The sequence below is a fragment of the Tinamus guttatus genome, unplaced genomic scaffold (assembly GCF_059628265.1).
Source record: "Tinamus guttatus ecotype Peru unplaced genomic scaffold, ASM5962826v1 Tinamus_guttatus_pri_ptg000211l, whole genome shotgun sequence".
NCBI lineage: Eukaryota > Metazoa > Chordata > Aves > Tinamiformes > Tinamidae > Tinamus > Tinamus guttatus.
In genome coordinates, this window is record NW_028288745.1 from 7348679 (window position 1) to 7366411 (window position 17733).

The 17733-nt window shown below is 41.9% G+C and overlaps 1 protein-coding gene across 1 annotated transcript; it reads right to left on the bottom strand.

Moving 5' to 3' along the window:
- Nucleotides 1-567: 567 nt before the first annotated feature.
- Nucleotides 568-13086, bottom strand: SLC71A1 (solute carrier family 71 member 1). The gene is made up of 12 exons (XM_088524491.1): nt 12860-13086; nt 10293-10388; nt 9217-9279; nt 8458-8585; nt 7211-7325; nt 5977-6195; nt 5531-5644; nt 5007-5078; nt 4505-4617; nt 3391-3488; nt 2934-3097; nt 568-1923 (listed from the first exon to the last, which is right to left on the bottom strand). The coding sequence occupies exons 1-12, from the start codon at nt 12944-12946 to the stop codon at nt 1717-1719; spliced, it is 1476 nt and encodes a 491-aa protein (XP_088380617.1). The 5' UTR covers nt 12947-13086; the 3' UTR covers nt 568-1716.
- Nucleotides 13087-17733: the final 4647 nt, after the last annotated feature.

Genomic DNA, 17733 nt, shown 5'->3' on the forward strand with positions numbered 1-17733 from the left:
GGAGCAGCACCATGAGCCACCCTCTTCCAGGTCTCTGCTTCTGCTGCTAGGTCTAGTTTCTGTAGCAAGTGCTACTTTAGGTGATTTTTTTTTTTTAGGTGAACTTATTTTTATTTTGAAATAGGTAAGTGGGTATCAAAACAGCAATGTTGTAATTAATGTCATCATTTTCCTTATCCCAGTTGTTTTTTTAATTTAGATTAGTATTAGGACAGGAGAGATAAACAACTAATTTCAGGATGGGGGAGCAAAACCTGTAGCACTGACTAGCTTATGTAGAATTTAATTAATTAATTATATTTATAAGTAAATATATATATATATATATATATAAAAAAAAAAAAAAAAACAATTTATTCCCTTATAGATCCCTGACGAAAACCACACCACTGTGGCCAGTTTGTGCTGCTAAATAAAAGGGAAAGTCTCCATGTGAGAGGTACAATCTTGTAATCTAACAGGTAAAAATAGAACATTGTATTTAGGGTTTAGCAGGTGTGAAGAAAAGGCTAAGGTCTCACACACATACTAGTTGATTGTGATTAAGGTTTCAAGAGCCATTAACAATTATTTAAAAATTCATTAAAATACTCAACTTTATTAACAGAATATTTACATTTTTTCCTGCTCTTGGTCAACCATGGTGAATGTTCAAAGGTAAAAAAGCATTTAAGCAATAACCACAAGATGAAAACATTTTAAACCTATACAATACTTTATACACAAATTTATACAAAGAAACACTTAAATAATACAACTGGACACAAAAATATACACTTTTAGAGAAATTCACATCAGTAATTGTATATAAAGCTCTCTTCTGTACTAAGGGTCCTGGAAATTTAGGACTAAAACATTAGCTCCGTAAAGTAAAAGGGTTCTTGTGACAGTCCTCCAAGGCCACTATAGAGCACACTGACATATTCTCAAGGCTATCAGCTTATTTCAGTTTGTGTGTTCAAGTTTTGAGGTCCTTTATGATTACGCAAACATCAGAAATACAGTGGTATAATAAACGGTACTTAGGAAAGCAGAGTTTTAGAGCCGGTATTAAAATGTCGTAGGCTCAAAACACCCACTTAATATTTAAACAAATGTTTAATACTACCGTTTATTCAAAAATAGAAAGAGTAATGCACTTACATAAAAAGAACTTTTACTGTTCAGCAAGCATGTTCACGTGATTTTTATATTAGTACAAACATAAGAAAAAAATCCCTTGTATGACTTTCAGAATAAATGATACCAATTGACCTTTTTCCTACTTGAGTACATTTACATTAAGGCTTTGAATCATCTGACCCAAGATTTTACAACATTAAAATGAATGGGTCCACATGGGTGCTAGTCTGTCTCATTGAGACTTATCATGAATAGGATTAAAGCTCACCACCTTAAGGAAACAGGACACATGCTCATATGTTGACTATATATTATTCTTTAGTCTCTCAACTAGGATGTAAAGTTTAACGACAACAGTATTTTATGGCAAGAGACAAGTGCTTAACTTTTTTTTTTTTCTTTTTTAAAAGCAAATTATTAATTTAATGGCAACATCTTTGGAGAAACTTACAGTTTTCTTGTAACTCCTACAAGTTTCATGCAAAAAGATATTTCTTAAGGTTACCTTAAGAAATTATTTTTTTGACCAAAGTGGAACATGTATCCCAAACTGCTGATGAAAAAATTCTAAAAAGTCTTCCTGGATGTTTTTTGTCATACATTTGTGTCTTGCAGTAACGGTTCTTTAGCCTCCCCTGGAGCTTGGGGACTGTGGGGATGGCCGTGCCCACCACAGTGCTTTTTCCAGCTGCCGGACCGCACGGTTAGGTTGGTGTGTTCGGGAATAAACAAGGCAACAAGTAGAGCCAACAACACAGAGCATGCTCCAAAGAGGAAGGGGGGTCCAGGAATTATCGAATTCTGAAAAGAAAACAGGAATTATTATGGAGCCAGCGACAGGCATTAACATAATAAGCTAATTGCACATTTTAAAAGTGAAAGGACTTTTCCTGTTGCTCTTGACAGTACAGTGTTCCTCTGTGCAGTCTTCTAGAGGAAGAAATGTGGGAAGAGCATGTGCACAGCTTGAGACTGGGGAAAGGCAGCAACTAGACATGTACTAGACACGGCCCATGGCCTATACCATCCAGATCACAGTCTTCCTGGTAGGAGGACTGAAGTCATGCTAGATTTTTCTTAATTTAGACATTCACGTCCTGGGTTAGTCTAGAAGCGTGACATTCTGTGCCATGACTTGCAGACCTGTTTCACAGAAACAGATGTACTGGATACCATTTTAAAAACAATTGTTAGCTTACAGAAATGTGATAGAGACACAGAAAAATGGGTATGTGTGCTAGTAAATTAGCAAGTAACAGTAATTCAGACCAAGTTATACTGATAAAATCAAAAATACTGTATATCAGGAGTAGGAGGAGTTTATATTCAACTCCAGGTAGGTTGTTATTTTAAAATAATATAATTTAAGCATATTTTTCCTGAATTTCCTCAGCTAATAAAAATTAGGAACTAAAAAAAAATGCAAACCTGGGTCAAAAGACTAAAGCACAACAAAACCAAATCATTTACCTGAAAGGTAAATACAGTTACAGAGACCTGCTCAGTGAAGCAAGACAGTGGGATTCTGTCATTACTGCTCCAGGCAGGTGAGTGTCTCAGCCTGCTGTTTTTACAGGGCTTGGCACTACTCTAATCAGCTGCAACTTCCTGACAGTCAAACCACATCCTAGTGTCTAAGCTAAGAGAAAAAAACAGCAAGCCTCCAAGAGCAAATCAAGAAGCTCTTCTGCATCTTGGTACTTGCAGCTAACAAAACTTTTAAAACACAGCCTTGTGATTAAGAACAGGAACCAATATGTATTTAATATATTTTTTCCTTTTTTATTTTAATTAATAAGTTAAAAAAGTACCTGTTGTAAATGGTACTGTGTGTCTGCACTGCTTCCTGATGATGTTTCAGGCATTGGGAGTTCATTCAGTTCAACATGAAATATATAGAATATAAAACCATAAAGTGCTGGTCCCAAACCATTACACAGTCCTCGAATTCCAGTTATCATCCCTTGGACAACTCCTGGGGGAAAAAGTAAAATATCCTGTCACCTGCATTTTATACATACATACATATATAAAATACATACATGTATTTTGTATACGTATACATACATGCATATGTATGTTTGCAAACGGGATGCAAGTATCTCCACATGGGGTTGTATCATTGGTAACAATAAACTAGGGGTTAAACTGCACCCGCTAAGCTGCTGGCACCGTCACAGTTTGTGACCCAGGCGCAGGTGTCTGAGCTGCTCCAGGCCAAGCCAGGGCTGCCCCAGGGTGCGTGCAGGGCCTGGCGCACAAACCTACCCTGCTGGTCAGCGTCGGCCGTGCGGGACACGAGCGCGCTCACGGCGGGGAAGGTGATGCTGGACATGGCTGCGACGGCCCCCGCTGCCCACATCATCCTGCACAGAGACAGAGTGAGAGCACCCGCGCGGCCCCGGAGCTCCCAGCATCAGCACCCCGGCCACACTCACGCTTGCAAATCACGTCGTTGCCACCACAACTGGGCGTTTTTAATTTTTTAAATAAATCTTGTGAAACCGCTTGATAAGCCACTTGGCCTAGCATAACCTTAGCCTTTACTCAAAGTCTTGGTCATATCTTTGGATTTCTTCTGGAGTTAAACAGTACTCAGATTAAGAGGTATATTTATGGTAGCTTTTGCAGCATTAAGAATCATGCAAAAGCCATCCAGGTCAGATGGGGAGTTTTTCATCTGTGGCTGGGCTTCCGTGCGAGGAAGTGTTTCAATACACAAAAACAAATTGAAAAGATACTTCAACCATCTAAGCCAGACAATTAATCAGGAAAACCTGACTAGGAAAAGACAAGGACAAAGCACATTTTTTTTGGGAAAGACACTGCCCCATTTGAAATTCAGAATTTATTTTCAAATGAGAAATCTGTGTGTATGGGCTAGTAACCAACTTTTTTTTTTTTTTTTTTTTTTTTTTGCTGCAGCACATGGCTTGCCTTTTTAAACACCTGGAGAGTTGTTACAGAAGGGTTGGGGTTGAAAGGGACCTCTGGAGATCAGCTAGTCCGACTCCTGTGCTCAAGCAGGGGGCACAGGGTGACATCCAGGCGGGTTTTGAAGCTCTCCAGAGAGGGAGACTCCATCCCCTCTCCGGGCAGCCTGTGCCAGGGCTCTGTCACCCTCACAGGAACGAATGGTCCTGACAGTGCTCCCTGCATAGAGCCCATTGAAACGCTCTAGTGAAGGAGAGCACAGTTTTAAAGAGTCTTTAGATAGGATAAATTCCTAGAGTGCTGAGGGGGATTTTTTTTTTTTTTTTTTTTTTTTAGTCTTTAAGCTGATCATTTTTATATAATACTTTTTCCACCCTCTAAATGTCTCTTTTGGACCAAGGGCAAAACGCCCCAGAGCCCACACTGAACTAAAGCGAGAGCTACGCACCAGGGCTCCGAGCCGAAGCCGTACCACGCGAGCTGCAGTATCTGAAATCCCAGACCCAGGAGGATGGTGTTTTTATTTCCAATGGACCGCATAAGTAAACTCAAAACTATTGTCTGTCAAGGATAAAAATACAATAAAAACAAAAAAAAATGAGTATTTTTGCTATGACTATTACATGCAAATTACGTATGTGCAAAATAGGCAAGACTTTTCACCATAATAAATAAATCGTGATATAGGAACTAATCATTATCGCTTCCTTTACATATGAAGGGAATTTAGTTTTCCCAACCCAATACACTTTGGATACTAATAAAACAAAACTCTGAGTCACTTCAGCAGGCTCTTTTTCATCTAAATTAGTTAAAGGAAGAGTGGAGGCTTAGAAAAACAGCTACAGAAAATGGGAGGCATGTTTCTGGAATTTCACTATTGTGGAAGTTTCCCACAGTGCTTAGTTCTCTTTTGAAGCTACTAGAACAATAAAATAGTAGTAATTCACCTGTGCAATAATGGAAAGAATCCCGAGGACTGCTATAAATGCTGCAACACTTTCAGATGAAAATCCCATTATCTATATTAAAAGAAAAAGCAATTTGGTTGTTGGTACAGACAGTGGGGGGAACAACCCGCACAGAAATCCGATTCAAACGATTCTACTCAACTACTCCTGAACCTGCATAACACTCACACTTATCACTGGAAAAGGAAAGAGAAAAGGAACATAAAAGCAAAGCACGTAATAGAGTTCTCTCAACAATAAAGCAGTGTAACATGGGGAAATCTCCTAACGCAAGATGAGCACAAAGGATTGCAAAACAGGAGAAATTGTGTAATAACACATTCCTCTCCCTCCTCCGTTTTCCTATCTCTGAAAGGAGAGAAAATCTAAAGAGCAAGAGGACTAAAAACAATTACTGAAAACTTTTAAATCAAGCTAGTTAGTACTGCTACGGTAATTTAGCAATATCAGCACATAACTATAAACTCACAGTTGTTCAAATCCATATCAAGATGTTAAATTACCTGTCTGAGGTATAGAAAGAAGCTGGAATATTGACCCGCCTCTGGGAGGTAGGAAAGAAAGACTGTTATGCAGATTAGCAGCACAATTGAATCCTGGCCAACTTTCTTCAGTGACTGTAGTGAGAAAAACAAAGTGTTACCAAATGCTGACCTGCCACATTCAGAAAAACACATCTAACAAGCAATTGAAAAGCACATAAACTAATGAAACTGGTGCATGGCACCACCAAAACACTGCCTGCACATTTAGCAAGACTGTTGGCAAAAGTTGCAGTGGCAGTGTGGGATCACCCTTAAAGCTTGATAAACTTAAGCTGGTTTTTGTTCCCTCTCTCCTTTTATTACTATTATTATTATTTAAAAAAAAAAAAAACTTGGTAAATACGAGCTTTTTGTCTCAAGCTCAGTATCTACAAATGCCAAACACCCCATATTAAGTAACTTACTGCGAAAGGGTCAGCCTGTTCCCAAGAAATGGGCGCTCCCCAGGATGCCGGCCTCATCTTCTCTGGCAGCGATTCTGGGACCGCGACAAGAATAAAGCAGATGTCGAGCAAGGCTATTGCCGTGGCCAGCACCACGACCAAGCTGTCTCCATAGACCCGACCAAGGTAGGCACCGATTGCAGGGCTGGTAACTAAACTTGCTGCAAAAGTTGCTGAAACCTAAAACAAACAACAGCTGGTAAGATTTACAGCGATGTCACTGGAAAATACTGTTTCCTGATTCTTTGCCGACTTTCAAAAGCCTCATCACTCTACTCAGGCAGGGACTAAAAGTAACTTTTCTGCAGCTATGCATTCTGGTGGCCAAAGTTTGGAAGAAAGCAGGTTTTTGATCAGACCGGGCAGTAACGTGAGGCTCACAGCACTCCCATGTACTGGCATAATTAATTTTAACCATCCTTCCGGCTGCTTGCATTTTCTGGAAGCAGTAAGCTGTATTTCACCTGCATTATGGCGAAACATGCAATGCTTGCTGTTAATTGGAAAGATATTACCAGGGAGAACTGTCTATGCATCAAGGACACCTTAATAAACTTAATACGCACATTAATTTGACTCACTACAATGGAAGTTCAGAAAGGAGTTTTCAAGTAACTACCAGGACTTGTTATGACCTGCACTGGCAGCACAAAACTAGTCAGTCCCACACCCCTTTCAGACCCGACAGTGCTGGAGCTGCTAACCCTTATTGCATAGGACGGGGAGGAGGAGCCAAGGGGGAAATGGAAACGGGTCCTATGAACTTGTCAGTGACTCAGCTCTAGCTGAGGCCAGGCCCATGCAGCAGCATGTGCAAACGTGAGCAGGATTAGTTAAGACACACGATGGCAGCTGCAAAATCGTCCAGAAACAAAACTTCAGATTTTGAAAAGGCAACAGTGGCTGAAGGGGACTGAAGGAATGACCTAAAGTCCCTCAAATGACGTAGTTAATGCTGGTAACTGTAAAAAAAGAACATCTGAGAAAGATTTTAACATGTCTGTACTATCCTTAAGCTAGAAACAGAATATGCAAGAAAAGTTACAGGCCTGGGTGACAAGAAATATTAAGCAGAAGAATTTTACTCCAAACTAAAACTTACTTGCCAAATAAATAAATTTAGAAACCTCTACTAACAGAACTGTTTAGTTAGTAGTTAATATCACAGGGACAGAAGCAAAACCTAACTACGTACCAACCCATAGGCCATACTCCTTTCATGTTCTTGGGTTATGTCTGCTACATATGCAAAAACCACAGAAAAAGTCACTGCAAAAACTCCAGAGACAGAAATAACAGCGAAGTACCACCTAGGAAAAAGCAATAACAAGAGTCAGGACAGCTACAAGGAGATATAAAAATCTCTATTTACAGCCTGAATACAGCTCAACAATAAGTTATCTTGTCTAACTTTTGCTAACAAATAATGAAATAAACTTTCGCAAAGCCATTATGAAGATATCTTGAATAGCTGTGCAACTTTTCCTCAGTGCACTAAGCACAAAAATAAACAGCATGCTCTGGTCTACAAAAATGCTGCTGTGATTAAATGCTTGTTTAAAAAAAAAAAAAAAAACAAAAAACAAGAACTTAGTGACCGCCTTGGCCTGGGTGCCCACATCACAAGGGCGAGCAGAAACCTCATTTCTGAGAGGTTCTGGACTTTGGGATCTCTCAGCATCAACCTCATCTTTGTGCCCAGACGCTAGCACTGATTTCATCCCAATCTCGGGCTCAGATAGGGGCAGTTTCCCAGGAGCCAGACGGGACTGGAGCCCACGTGAGCAGAGAGGAAGCGGCTCTGCCCTGCGCCAGCGCTCCCGACACCGGCTCTTGTTCCGGCTGTGCCTTCGGCAACAGCGAGGGCTGCTCTCGCACACAGATTTCTGCCTCTGGCACCACCTGGGAGCGTAGGTGCCCATTACAGCTTGTCAAACCCTCATGTAGTGCCAAAGCTGACAGATTGTAAAACTTGAGAAAACAACATGCAACACACAATTTGAACAACATTTTAGGTTATTATGACATTAGACAAAGGTAAATAATAATGAAGATGTGTTTCAATTCATTGAACTATATTCCAGTACACTTTTCATTTTTGCAAGTGCACTGAGACATAAAGTGGGGAGAGCCCAAAGCGCAGGGCTCCAAGTCAGCAGCTCCTAAGTTCTGATCCGAGGTGTTTGGGCTTAGGAGCTACTGCAGCTTGACTCTGCTGCCCAGATTTGCACAGAGGAATCCAAAAGCCCCAACTTTACACTGAGGACAAAGAATGTTGTATCAACAATATAACAAACATGCTAGCACTACACAAAAACAAGATATACTGTATATGTACTACCCTATGTATACCTTATATAGAAAAAAAAAAGAATACACTGTACATAAAACAGACGAAAAACATAAGAAATAGTAAAGTCTGGTTTGAAAGAAGATACTAACCATGGGCTGATCTTCATTAGTGGTATTGGTGCACAGGTGAAAAATACTGTTAGCAGCAAGAAGGACTTTCGTCCCCACACATCAGACAGGGCCCCTATGAGCGGGGCACTGAGGAAGGATAATAAGCCCTGTGAAGAAAAACACTCCAGTTCAACTGCGCAGCAAGAAGCGTGACAGCCGATGTGCCGCAAGCTGAGCGTGGGCTCGGTTCATTTTTACTGAGGTTGATAATTCCACACAGCAGCACATCAAAGGCAACATGGTCAAGCATGCGCGATCTTCTGTCCCACATTTGCTTACCTGAAATTTGAGTTTCATTACACCACAGAACCCCTAACTCAAAGCAAACCTGATCCAGCTGTGAAAGCAGTTCCAGGACCCATGTTTGTAATTCCCTCCCTTGAGCCACATGAACAGAAGTAACTGACAGTACACGGCTTGAGCACCAGGCTCCATGTGAAAGAAATCCCCACATTTTAACACCATTTGTGTCATCTGGCCCTAGCCAGTTAGTTGACTTTTTATTCTTTGGAGAACTCAAGCACAAGGCACAGGCCAAACAGTAACTTAATAATAATAAAATGTTGCTTTTTTTTTTTTTGGCAACGGTTTATTTCCGTGTTTTATTTACAACTTCTAAATGACACTGAAACGTCAGAGCACCTCTTCCATGCTCTGCTAACTGGCAGCATTTCCATCCTCCCCTCCATACATTTTAAGCTGTATGTGCAATTACTTTTGTAACTTTTGCCACCCTACCTTTACTCCTTGAATTAGACCATTCATAAGAAATGTATGTTTTGGGAAGGTTTCATGCAAAACCTAGAGAGAAGGAGAAAAAAAAAAAAAGACTATTATATATTGCACTGTCATTTGCACAGCATTAACTTTAAGTGTGGTTCAGGATGCAGCCACTACCTACAGTGGCTTATGGCAGCACAGAAGGTAGTTTTACATTTCCATAGATATGCCTCCATAAATGAGAGGAAAAAAAAAAAAAAAAAAGAAGTATAAATATTTGGAACTTTAAGCAGCTAACATTCAGCAAGATTGAAGCACCAAAAACAAAAAACTGGGTCTAAACCCGGAATACTTAACGGCCACATTTTCAGTGTCACTGTTCTGTGGAAGTGGGAAGGGGAGGAGACAGGTATGTGGCCTATTCCCCACTCCTGCTTTGCAAAGAAAGAACACCAAGGGGAAAAAAAATCTGATAAAAGTGCTCTTCTGTAAGGCTTTTCATAGATGTTTCCTGTACTTACAGACTCAAGTTGAATTTTTCTTTCTCATCATGTGGTATCTGAGCTAATCACTAGTGCTACATCTGCTCACATGGGATGTGTTCAACACAGTACACATTCCTTGACCTTCACATTACAGCAAATGGTCAATAACAAAATACTATTTTTAAATAAAAGCTTACAGACTCCACAGCTAGTACAGTCTGCATGTATTCCTTTATTTAATAGGTAAGATACCAAAAGGTCCTTTTCAAAACTTCCACATAACTAATATGATATAAAGCTGATGCTCTACCTAGTCAACACTGACCTTTCCAGAAAATACAAAAAAAGTCTTAATACAAGAGACAACCCTGATAAAGGCACAGTGCTTTAAACAGCTAATAACAATTATGTCACATCATTAGACAGCTTTAATGTAAATATGTTTAAATATTTGACACCATATAACAATACAAAACTTTTCACTTGCAGACCTGAGCAGATCTGTGACACACAAGTTTCATGTAATTCAGCAGTAAGATGTGCAGTGTCTTTGCCTCAATCTCCCACACAGCAAGAAAGAAGGAGGAGAAAGCCAGAGCTACCACTTACCACCAGAGTCGGTGCTGTTAGGAGTCCCCAAGCAAAAAACTCCAAAAATATCACTATCACAGCATGGTAGACACTAGGTGAACCTATTCCTTGAGGCTAAAACAAGACATGGAAAAAAAAAATCACTATAACACATACGACAAGCTGTCACACTCATAAGAAGGAGACTTAAGACACGAAGCAGGACTCCGAACATCTGAGTCCTTGAGGCACTCCAGGCAACAAAGGGAAATTCCCCTCCCAACCCCTTGCTGCGAGTGTCCTCAAGTGCCCTGCTGATCTGCAGTTAGTTATAACGTATATTCCCATTTCAAATGAAAAAATAATTCACCACTTATACCCCCACCCTGGGTAACATGGATGCTGATGAAAGCGGAAACAGATTCTTCTTAGATAATTTGATTTCTTTTTCCTTAAGAAAAAAACTGACACAATGCTAAATGGAAATAAAGGTTTCATCGTTTCAAAACACTGTAGCTTTCACATTAATTTCTCCTAAAGTCTAATTACTTCTATTGGTATATTAGACAACTTTATTGAATTTCTGTTAGCAAAACGCAGCGCAGTGAAGTGTAAAACTTTCATAGTTCTTAATAAAAAAACAAAACTGAGACAAGGAAAGCCAGAAATGAATCACAGGAAGCACACTGACAGTTTCCCCAAATAGCTTCCCCCACCACGATTAGCCGCAATGTACTTCGAGTGTTACAAGATCTGCATAGAAGATCTGAAATAAGAAAATTCATGTTCTTTGATAATCTAGTACAATTAAAGCAGCTTTTGAAAAGAAGGGAGGAACAGAAAGCAAGAGCAGAGGCAGAAGAGCCTGCTCACTTCTTTCCTCTGTAAATAGGAGCCTGCCAGACAGCATGCCATAGCTCATTTGCAAATTGAGGAAACTCTGCAGAAAGTATTTTCATTCTAAGGTACTAGGAACAACTCATCAGAAACCTCACACGCATCCTTTAATCTTAACAGTTCTGCTCAACATCCACTCTCCCAGGGCTCCGTGAAGCTGAGTTGCTGGCGCTGCCTTCGCTGGACCTGGCGTCATTCACACTGAGCAAACCCAGGCCAAACTGCTCAGCGGCTTCTCAAAAAGGCTCAAGCAGGATCTTATCAATGTGCATAAATATCTGAGAGGTGGGATAAAGACAACCGAGTCAAGCTCTTTGCAGAGGCATCAGTGACAGGATGGTGCAGAAACTGAAATACTGGAAATTCCACTTAAACATCCTGGGAAGGGGAGAGGATGCTATGTAGTTATTTATTCAGTGAAACGCAGTCATTTATCCAATTAAGCCGTGACGACAGCCAGACACCAGAGCAGGCTGCCCAGGGAGGCTGCACAGGCTCCATCCTTGCAGAGGCAAAACCTGCCGGGATGCGGCCATGGGCAGCCAGCCTGGAGGAAGGGACAACCACAGAGGAGCAGCCTTCGGAGGCGCCTTCCAACCTCAGCCTCCCCGCAGAACTGCATCTGAGCTGGATGATGCTCCAGTCTTACTTTTACTAAAAGGTTTCTGTTGCTCATGCTGATCTTAAATCTTTCAAAATCCTGATTATTTTCAATCCAGAAAAAAAAAGCCTCAACCATTTAAACCAAAATACACCCTTACACACTCTGGTACCAGATTCTTTAAAAAGTTATTTTTAAACAAGCTCAAATTCACTTATTTGAAGGTAGAGAATATTCCAGACAATATTTTCATTACCTATCAACAGGCCAGCAACTTCCCAACCTCATTTAATGTTCACAGTTCATTTTCTGAACACTGTAAAGTTTCCTGAGTTCTGAACAGTTTTCAGCTAACTTTGCACTCTGCTTTCGAAACCGCTGGGAGACACAAAGACAGAAACCCAAGTGCTGCTGCAGTCCGACATCCCTTCCCCTGGCTCAGCAAACACAAGTTAAAGCTCTAAGGGACACCTGGCAGCCCATTCTGTCTTAACCAGTGACCACTACAGGAAGAATTTCTAAAGTACCATGCTACAAAGATGGCAACAATGAATCTGCTTGTTACTCATCCTAAAAAGCACGCGAGTCCTGCATTTGGAAGCGGAACAGCTGCAGAAAGCACCAGCATCTCTCTGGGGAACGGGTTTTGCTTCTCGCCGCTCGGCCAGGTGAGCAGGTGCTCACGGCCTGATGGAAACACCGCTACGAGGACCCCGTCGTCGCCACAGAGGGGCCGAGTGAGCGCCGGGGCTGCGATGCGCCCAAACGTCCCCATTTAAGCCTCGCTAACTCAATAAATAACGACTCCCTTCAGAAGAACGCGCGTCTCGGCCACGCAGCGCTTCGCCGAGCAGCGGCGGCGCGGCCAAGGCGGCAGCCAAACCGCGCTCCGCTCCTCTGCGCGGGCCGGGCGCGCAGCTCCCGCCGCCCCCACGCAGCGGCCCGCGCGGAGGCACCGCGGCCTCCTCGGCCCTGCCCGGGCCGCTCCGCGCAGCGCTGGCCCCGCGGCGGCCTCCCCCGGGCGGCGAGCACCCGCCGCCCCGCGCGTCTTCCCGCCCCGCAGAGGAAACAGAAACGGCCGCGCCTCGCGCCGCCGCCCCAGCCTCACCGTCCCGCCGTCCTTAATGATGATCTTCTTGGCCAGCATGATGCTGCGGTTCACGGCGCGTTTCTTCTTCTTCCCCCCCTGCGTCATTTTACCATCCTACGGCCCCGGGCAGCGACGGCGCGTGGGACACGGGGCGCGGACCCCCCCCGCAGCAGCAGCCGGGCCTTCCCCGCCTCCGCCGCCTCCGCTCACGCACCCGGCGCCATCTTGGCGAGGCGGCCCTGCCGCCGCACATCACGCGATCGCCCCATTGGCCGAGCGCCGGTCACGTGCGCCGCGCGCCCCGCCCGCCCGCGGCCCCGCGCTGCCGAGGGGCAGCGCCCCCGGGCGGCCATGACGCGGGGCCGCCCAGCGGCCGTCCCGAGAAGGGATGCGGGTTTATTATAATTTATTAATACACACATATAGGATGAAATTAATATTATATTATATATACACGCACATCTATTCTCTGCCTCACCAAGGGGACGCTAGCAAGCATCATCAGACACATTCTCCCCTCTACCCTTTTCTAGGCTAGTTGCCCATCCTACCCAAGCCAAGCACCATCTTCCCTCACCTCACCTGGGTTCCAGGGGAGGGGACACAGAACGACAACTGCCACAGGACAACCCCACTGGGTTTCCACACACACAGCTAGAGCCAAAGCACATAGCCACAGGCAGGATTAATCTCAAAAGCGCAGTGTGGAGCTCTCTGTCTTTTCACGGCCAAGTTTCAAGGTCACTTAACGAACACTTTGATAATCTCACACAGACGAGCCGTTTCCCAGAGCTTGATTTACCACACTCCACTGAGGGTTGCAGGACAAAGCGACGGTCTTTCGCAAGAGATATCCAGAGCAGAGAGGGTCTTCTAGAAACATTTATTGCTGTAGCTCGCATCTTGCATGTGTCACTGCTGACACCTGGCTGGGCTGAGCAGCGTGATACCAACCTCCTACATGGCCCATCTCATACGCTGCTCTTCAAGCACAAACCCACACGTGGTCTTTTTGTGCGCTTTTGTAAGGCTCCATCTTCTTCCACCAGATCTTCACCTCCTACTGCACACTCCCCCCAGGCCCGAGCCGCCCAGTGCCCCCAGGCCCTGGGGAGCACAGCCGTGCTGCTGAGCCTCGACCCAATGCACACATCAGCCCTGGGGCTCACTTACAGCGCGGCAGGTGCTGTGTTAACGAGTGATACAAGGAACTCCATTCGGGCATCCTCTGCCTCACAAGTACATACGATCCCTCACCCACCAGCAGCTGGGCTACCTGACATTACTGCTCTTCTGTGCAGCACCAGCCACAGGTTACATTACCTCACACAGACTTGCACGTGTCCCCATAAGATTTGGGCTCGTAAGATTTGAGGAGGCAAACATTTGAGCCGAGCTTACATATAAACCGTGAGCTTTAAGAGCTGGCATCCCAGTTCCTCCATTGTGATGCAGCTTTAAGGGACATGGAATTTCACGCTGCATAAACATCTTCAGGTCAAGGGAGTTAGTCCGGTCTCACATCGAGACAAGGGCAAGCAAACGTGAGCTGGAGATGCAAACTGGATTTACTGGACTACCCAGAGAAAAAAAGGTGTCACAGGCCTGCAGGCAAGAGTGGGCCTCAAGGACGGCACAGCCCTTATAAAGCAGCCACTATCATCTGCCATTTAGTACAAGAATGCAATGATTTGGGGAAAAAAAAAATCACATGCTCCAGAATTTCTTACCCTAACTGAAAAGACAATCTAAAATATTGTTATGGTTTCAAATCCATTCCTTGAAGAGAGTCATTTTATTTTGGCAGGAAATTGCACACAGATATATATAAGGAATTTGGGTTGAAAACGTTAAACATAATTAGATCTAAACAAGGAGATTTGTAATTAGAATGATTAAAGCTTTTTTTCCACCCATATATCAAAACATCCCTTGGTCATTATCCCCAAACAAATGCATCTTAAGAGAAATACCAAGTTTGCTCATGTGGGCTGAGCAAATCATCCAAGTAAAAATTCCTAAATTCAGGAAAAATTCCAGATAAACTCAGAAATACGTCTTGCTTTTGCTGGTGTGAATTTCAACCACCTTCAACCATTCAGTCTGGATTGAAATCTCAAAATTCACTTACCTAAATAAATCCAGAAATCATTCATTCTGCCTTTATTTAGCTATCAGACAAATTCTTGGCAATCATTTTATTTTCCTGAAAAGAAACAAAGCAGTTTTGTCTGTGACACCTGAACAATTGTATTGTTCCACCTTCTATACAAAGTTAAGGAATATTATGTTAGCTGGAATAAATAAAATCTTTCTGGAAGCAGAATGAAAATAGAGTCATTACTTACATATCCAAGGAAAACCCTACTTCTAAAGCACAGACAATGGCTTCAATTGTTATTTGGACTGTATTTCCTGCCACACAACAGTGTAAAAAAATCAGTTTAATTCACTCTGCAGGTGGTCAGAGTGAATTCTACAAAAACATCTGATGGAAATAGAAAGTTTTGGAAAATTTTGGTGCACAAAACTGACAAAAGGCAAAAATGACCCGATTTTACTATAAATCCTCCTGGAATGGTTGGGAGAACATGTTATTCACACTCAGCTGAACAAATTTCAGCTTTTAAATTGTACTATGAATCAATTCTATAATATAATAGAGGGTAGATTATATACTATTATACACTAAGTTTTCCATACTGGAAATCTGATGCCCAAGCATTTTGCAAATTGATCTGAAAAAGTCATATAAAGAGCTAAAAAAGATGCAAGCCTAGAGCACACTAATCTGCTTTGCAGATATAAATCAGTACCTCCCTTTGAGTAAAAAGGAGTGAAATAATACTCATTTATTCCCCTGAAGTCACAATTCCACTTTGTGCAATCTGTACCCAATTAAATATATCTAAATTATTAGTTTCCATATAAAAATCTAAAACAATACAACTTTGTATTTTGATAGAAGAAAATATAGCAGCATGCAAAGCCAATAAAAATCAGTATCACAAATGCCAAAGCCATCAAATCAACTTACTTTCTTGTTCCTGGCTAAGTGGCTAAACTTAAAAAATTTAGAAAATTTTATGGTATTTACCTGAAAGACTTCAAGCTATTGTCATGAAGATTATTATATATATAATACTTTATAATAAATCTTCACACAGAAGTCACAATATTTTGTTAACAGAGCTAATAATGGGATACATTTTTACCACCATAAGGATGCTGCTTACAGTAAATCTAAGGCACAACAAACAAGCCTTACTGTAACAGAGCTGTGTTAGCGAAACATCCACTTGCCACATGCAGTGCAACACATGCCCCGTACAATACTGATGACTGCAAAAGAGGGCAGTGAGCACGTCAAGACCTCTGTGTTGAAAAACTTCCCTAGGCAAATTCGCACAGTATATTTGCGGTTGTACAGAAGTGCACGTGTTGGTGCCACAAACGCGCTCCTCCTAGGAACCCCTCAGTAGAGGCAGCGCGGCATCAGATGGCACAGACTGCACAGCTGACAGCACACATTTTTGTTCAGAAGTCCAGTTATTCTCGTGCACTACGCAGCCTGTGTACGTAAACACACAAAGTAATTCCTGCTCTCTGTCACAATGCAGACAGCAAACTTTGCACTTCAAAATCAAGGTAGGAATAACAAACTTGGCAACTCTCTGGCCTCCCACCTACCCTGGGAAATTAGATCAGATGCCCCCTACCCACCAGTAGGAAAACCCTATTCCTGAACAAGGAGATGAGGGTTTTGAGGCCAGAAGAGCCCGCAGACACAGCCACAGGAATATGCTGGAATACAATTCACAAGAGGTCACGATACAGTGGTCAAAAAGAAGCCTGCCTCAGACAAAAATACGTTTCTGGCAAAATCCAGTAAGTTTTAAGTTAAAACATACCATTAACAAAAAACTAACTGTAGCCTTTTTGGACAGAGCTCTTTATGCAGAGCTATAGCAAAAAATAAAAAACAAACAAAAAATCCTCCCCAAAAGCCCCCCAGAATGTTCTGGAATAATAAAAGTTAAATAAAGCATTTTTTCACGCTACCTAGGTTTTACTTTTTTCTAATATATGCCTAAAAGCAACCTTCTCAATTTATAAAGATCTCAAATCATTCCCAGTAAAGCTGGTGCTTAAGTTTGTATATTATCGTAAGTGACCTTATCTGCACTTAAGGAAAGATATACAGTATTTTACCCCATTATGGATAAAAGAACACCAAATTAGATCATGCAGACTGCATTCTGTGATTCACTAGTATTATACTGGAAAAGAAATTGTTTCCAAACTCCTGGGAAACACTATATCTTAGAATTGTATATAGCATAATCACATCAAAACATTAACATATAAAATTCCTATGAATACTTTTTTTTCAACAGTGTATGAATATATAATTTATTTTTGGGCTCACATATTTAAAATGCCATTTAAAATATACTGACAATAAAGAAAAATTTAAAAACATTATTCATGGCAGCACACAGATACAGGCTCAGCATATAAGCAACTGCTACTCAGCTATAAAGTGCTAATGAGATCATTACAGTTAATCACTGTCAGAACATGGACAGAAGGCTGAAAAAATACTGTCATGGGCAAATTTTACTCTTGGATGCAAATGTGCAGCACTTGTTCAAGAATGAGCACTGTTACTGCACCTCTGGACAGATTTTTTTTTTTTCTACTTCTAAAAGAGTTACTAATTTACCTGAGTAAGAAATAATCAGAAGCTATAAATTCAACTAAGTACGAAATCCGGATTCACAGTAACTGGGACAGAAGATATCACCTAATCAGTACAATGTAGTTGTTGCATTTCCTCTTGTGTTTTTTTCACACAACATAGTCTTCTCTTTAGATATCTAGATCTAATG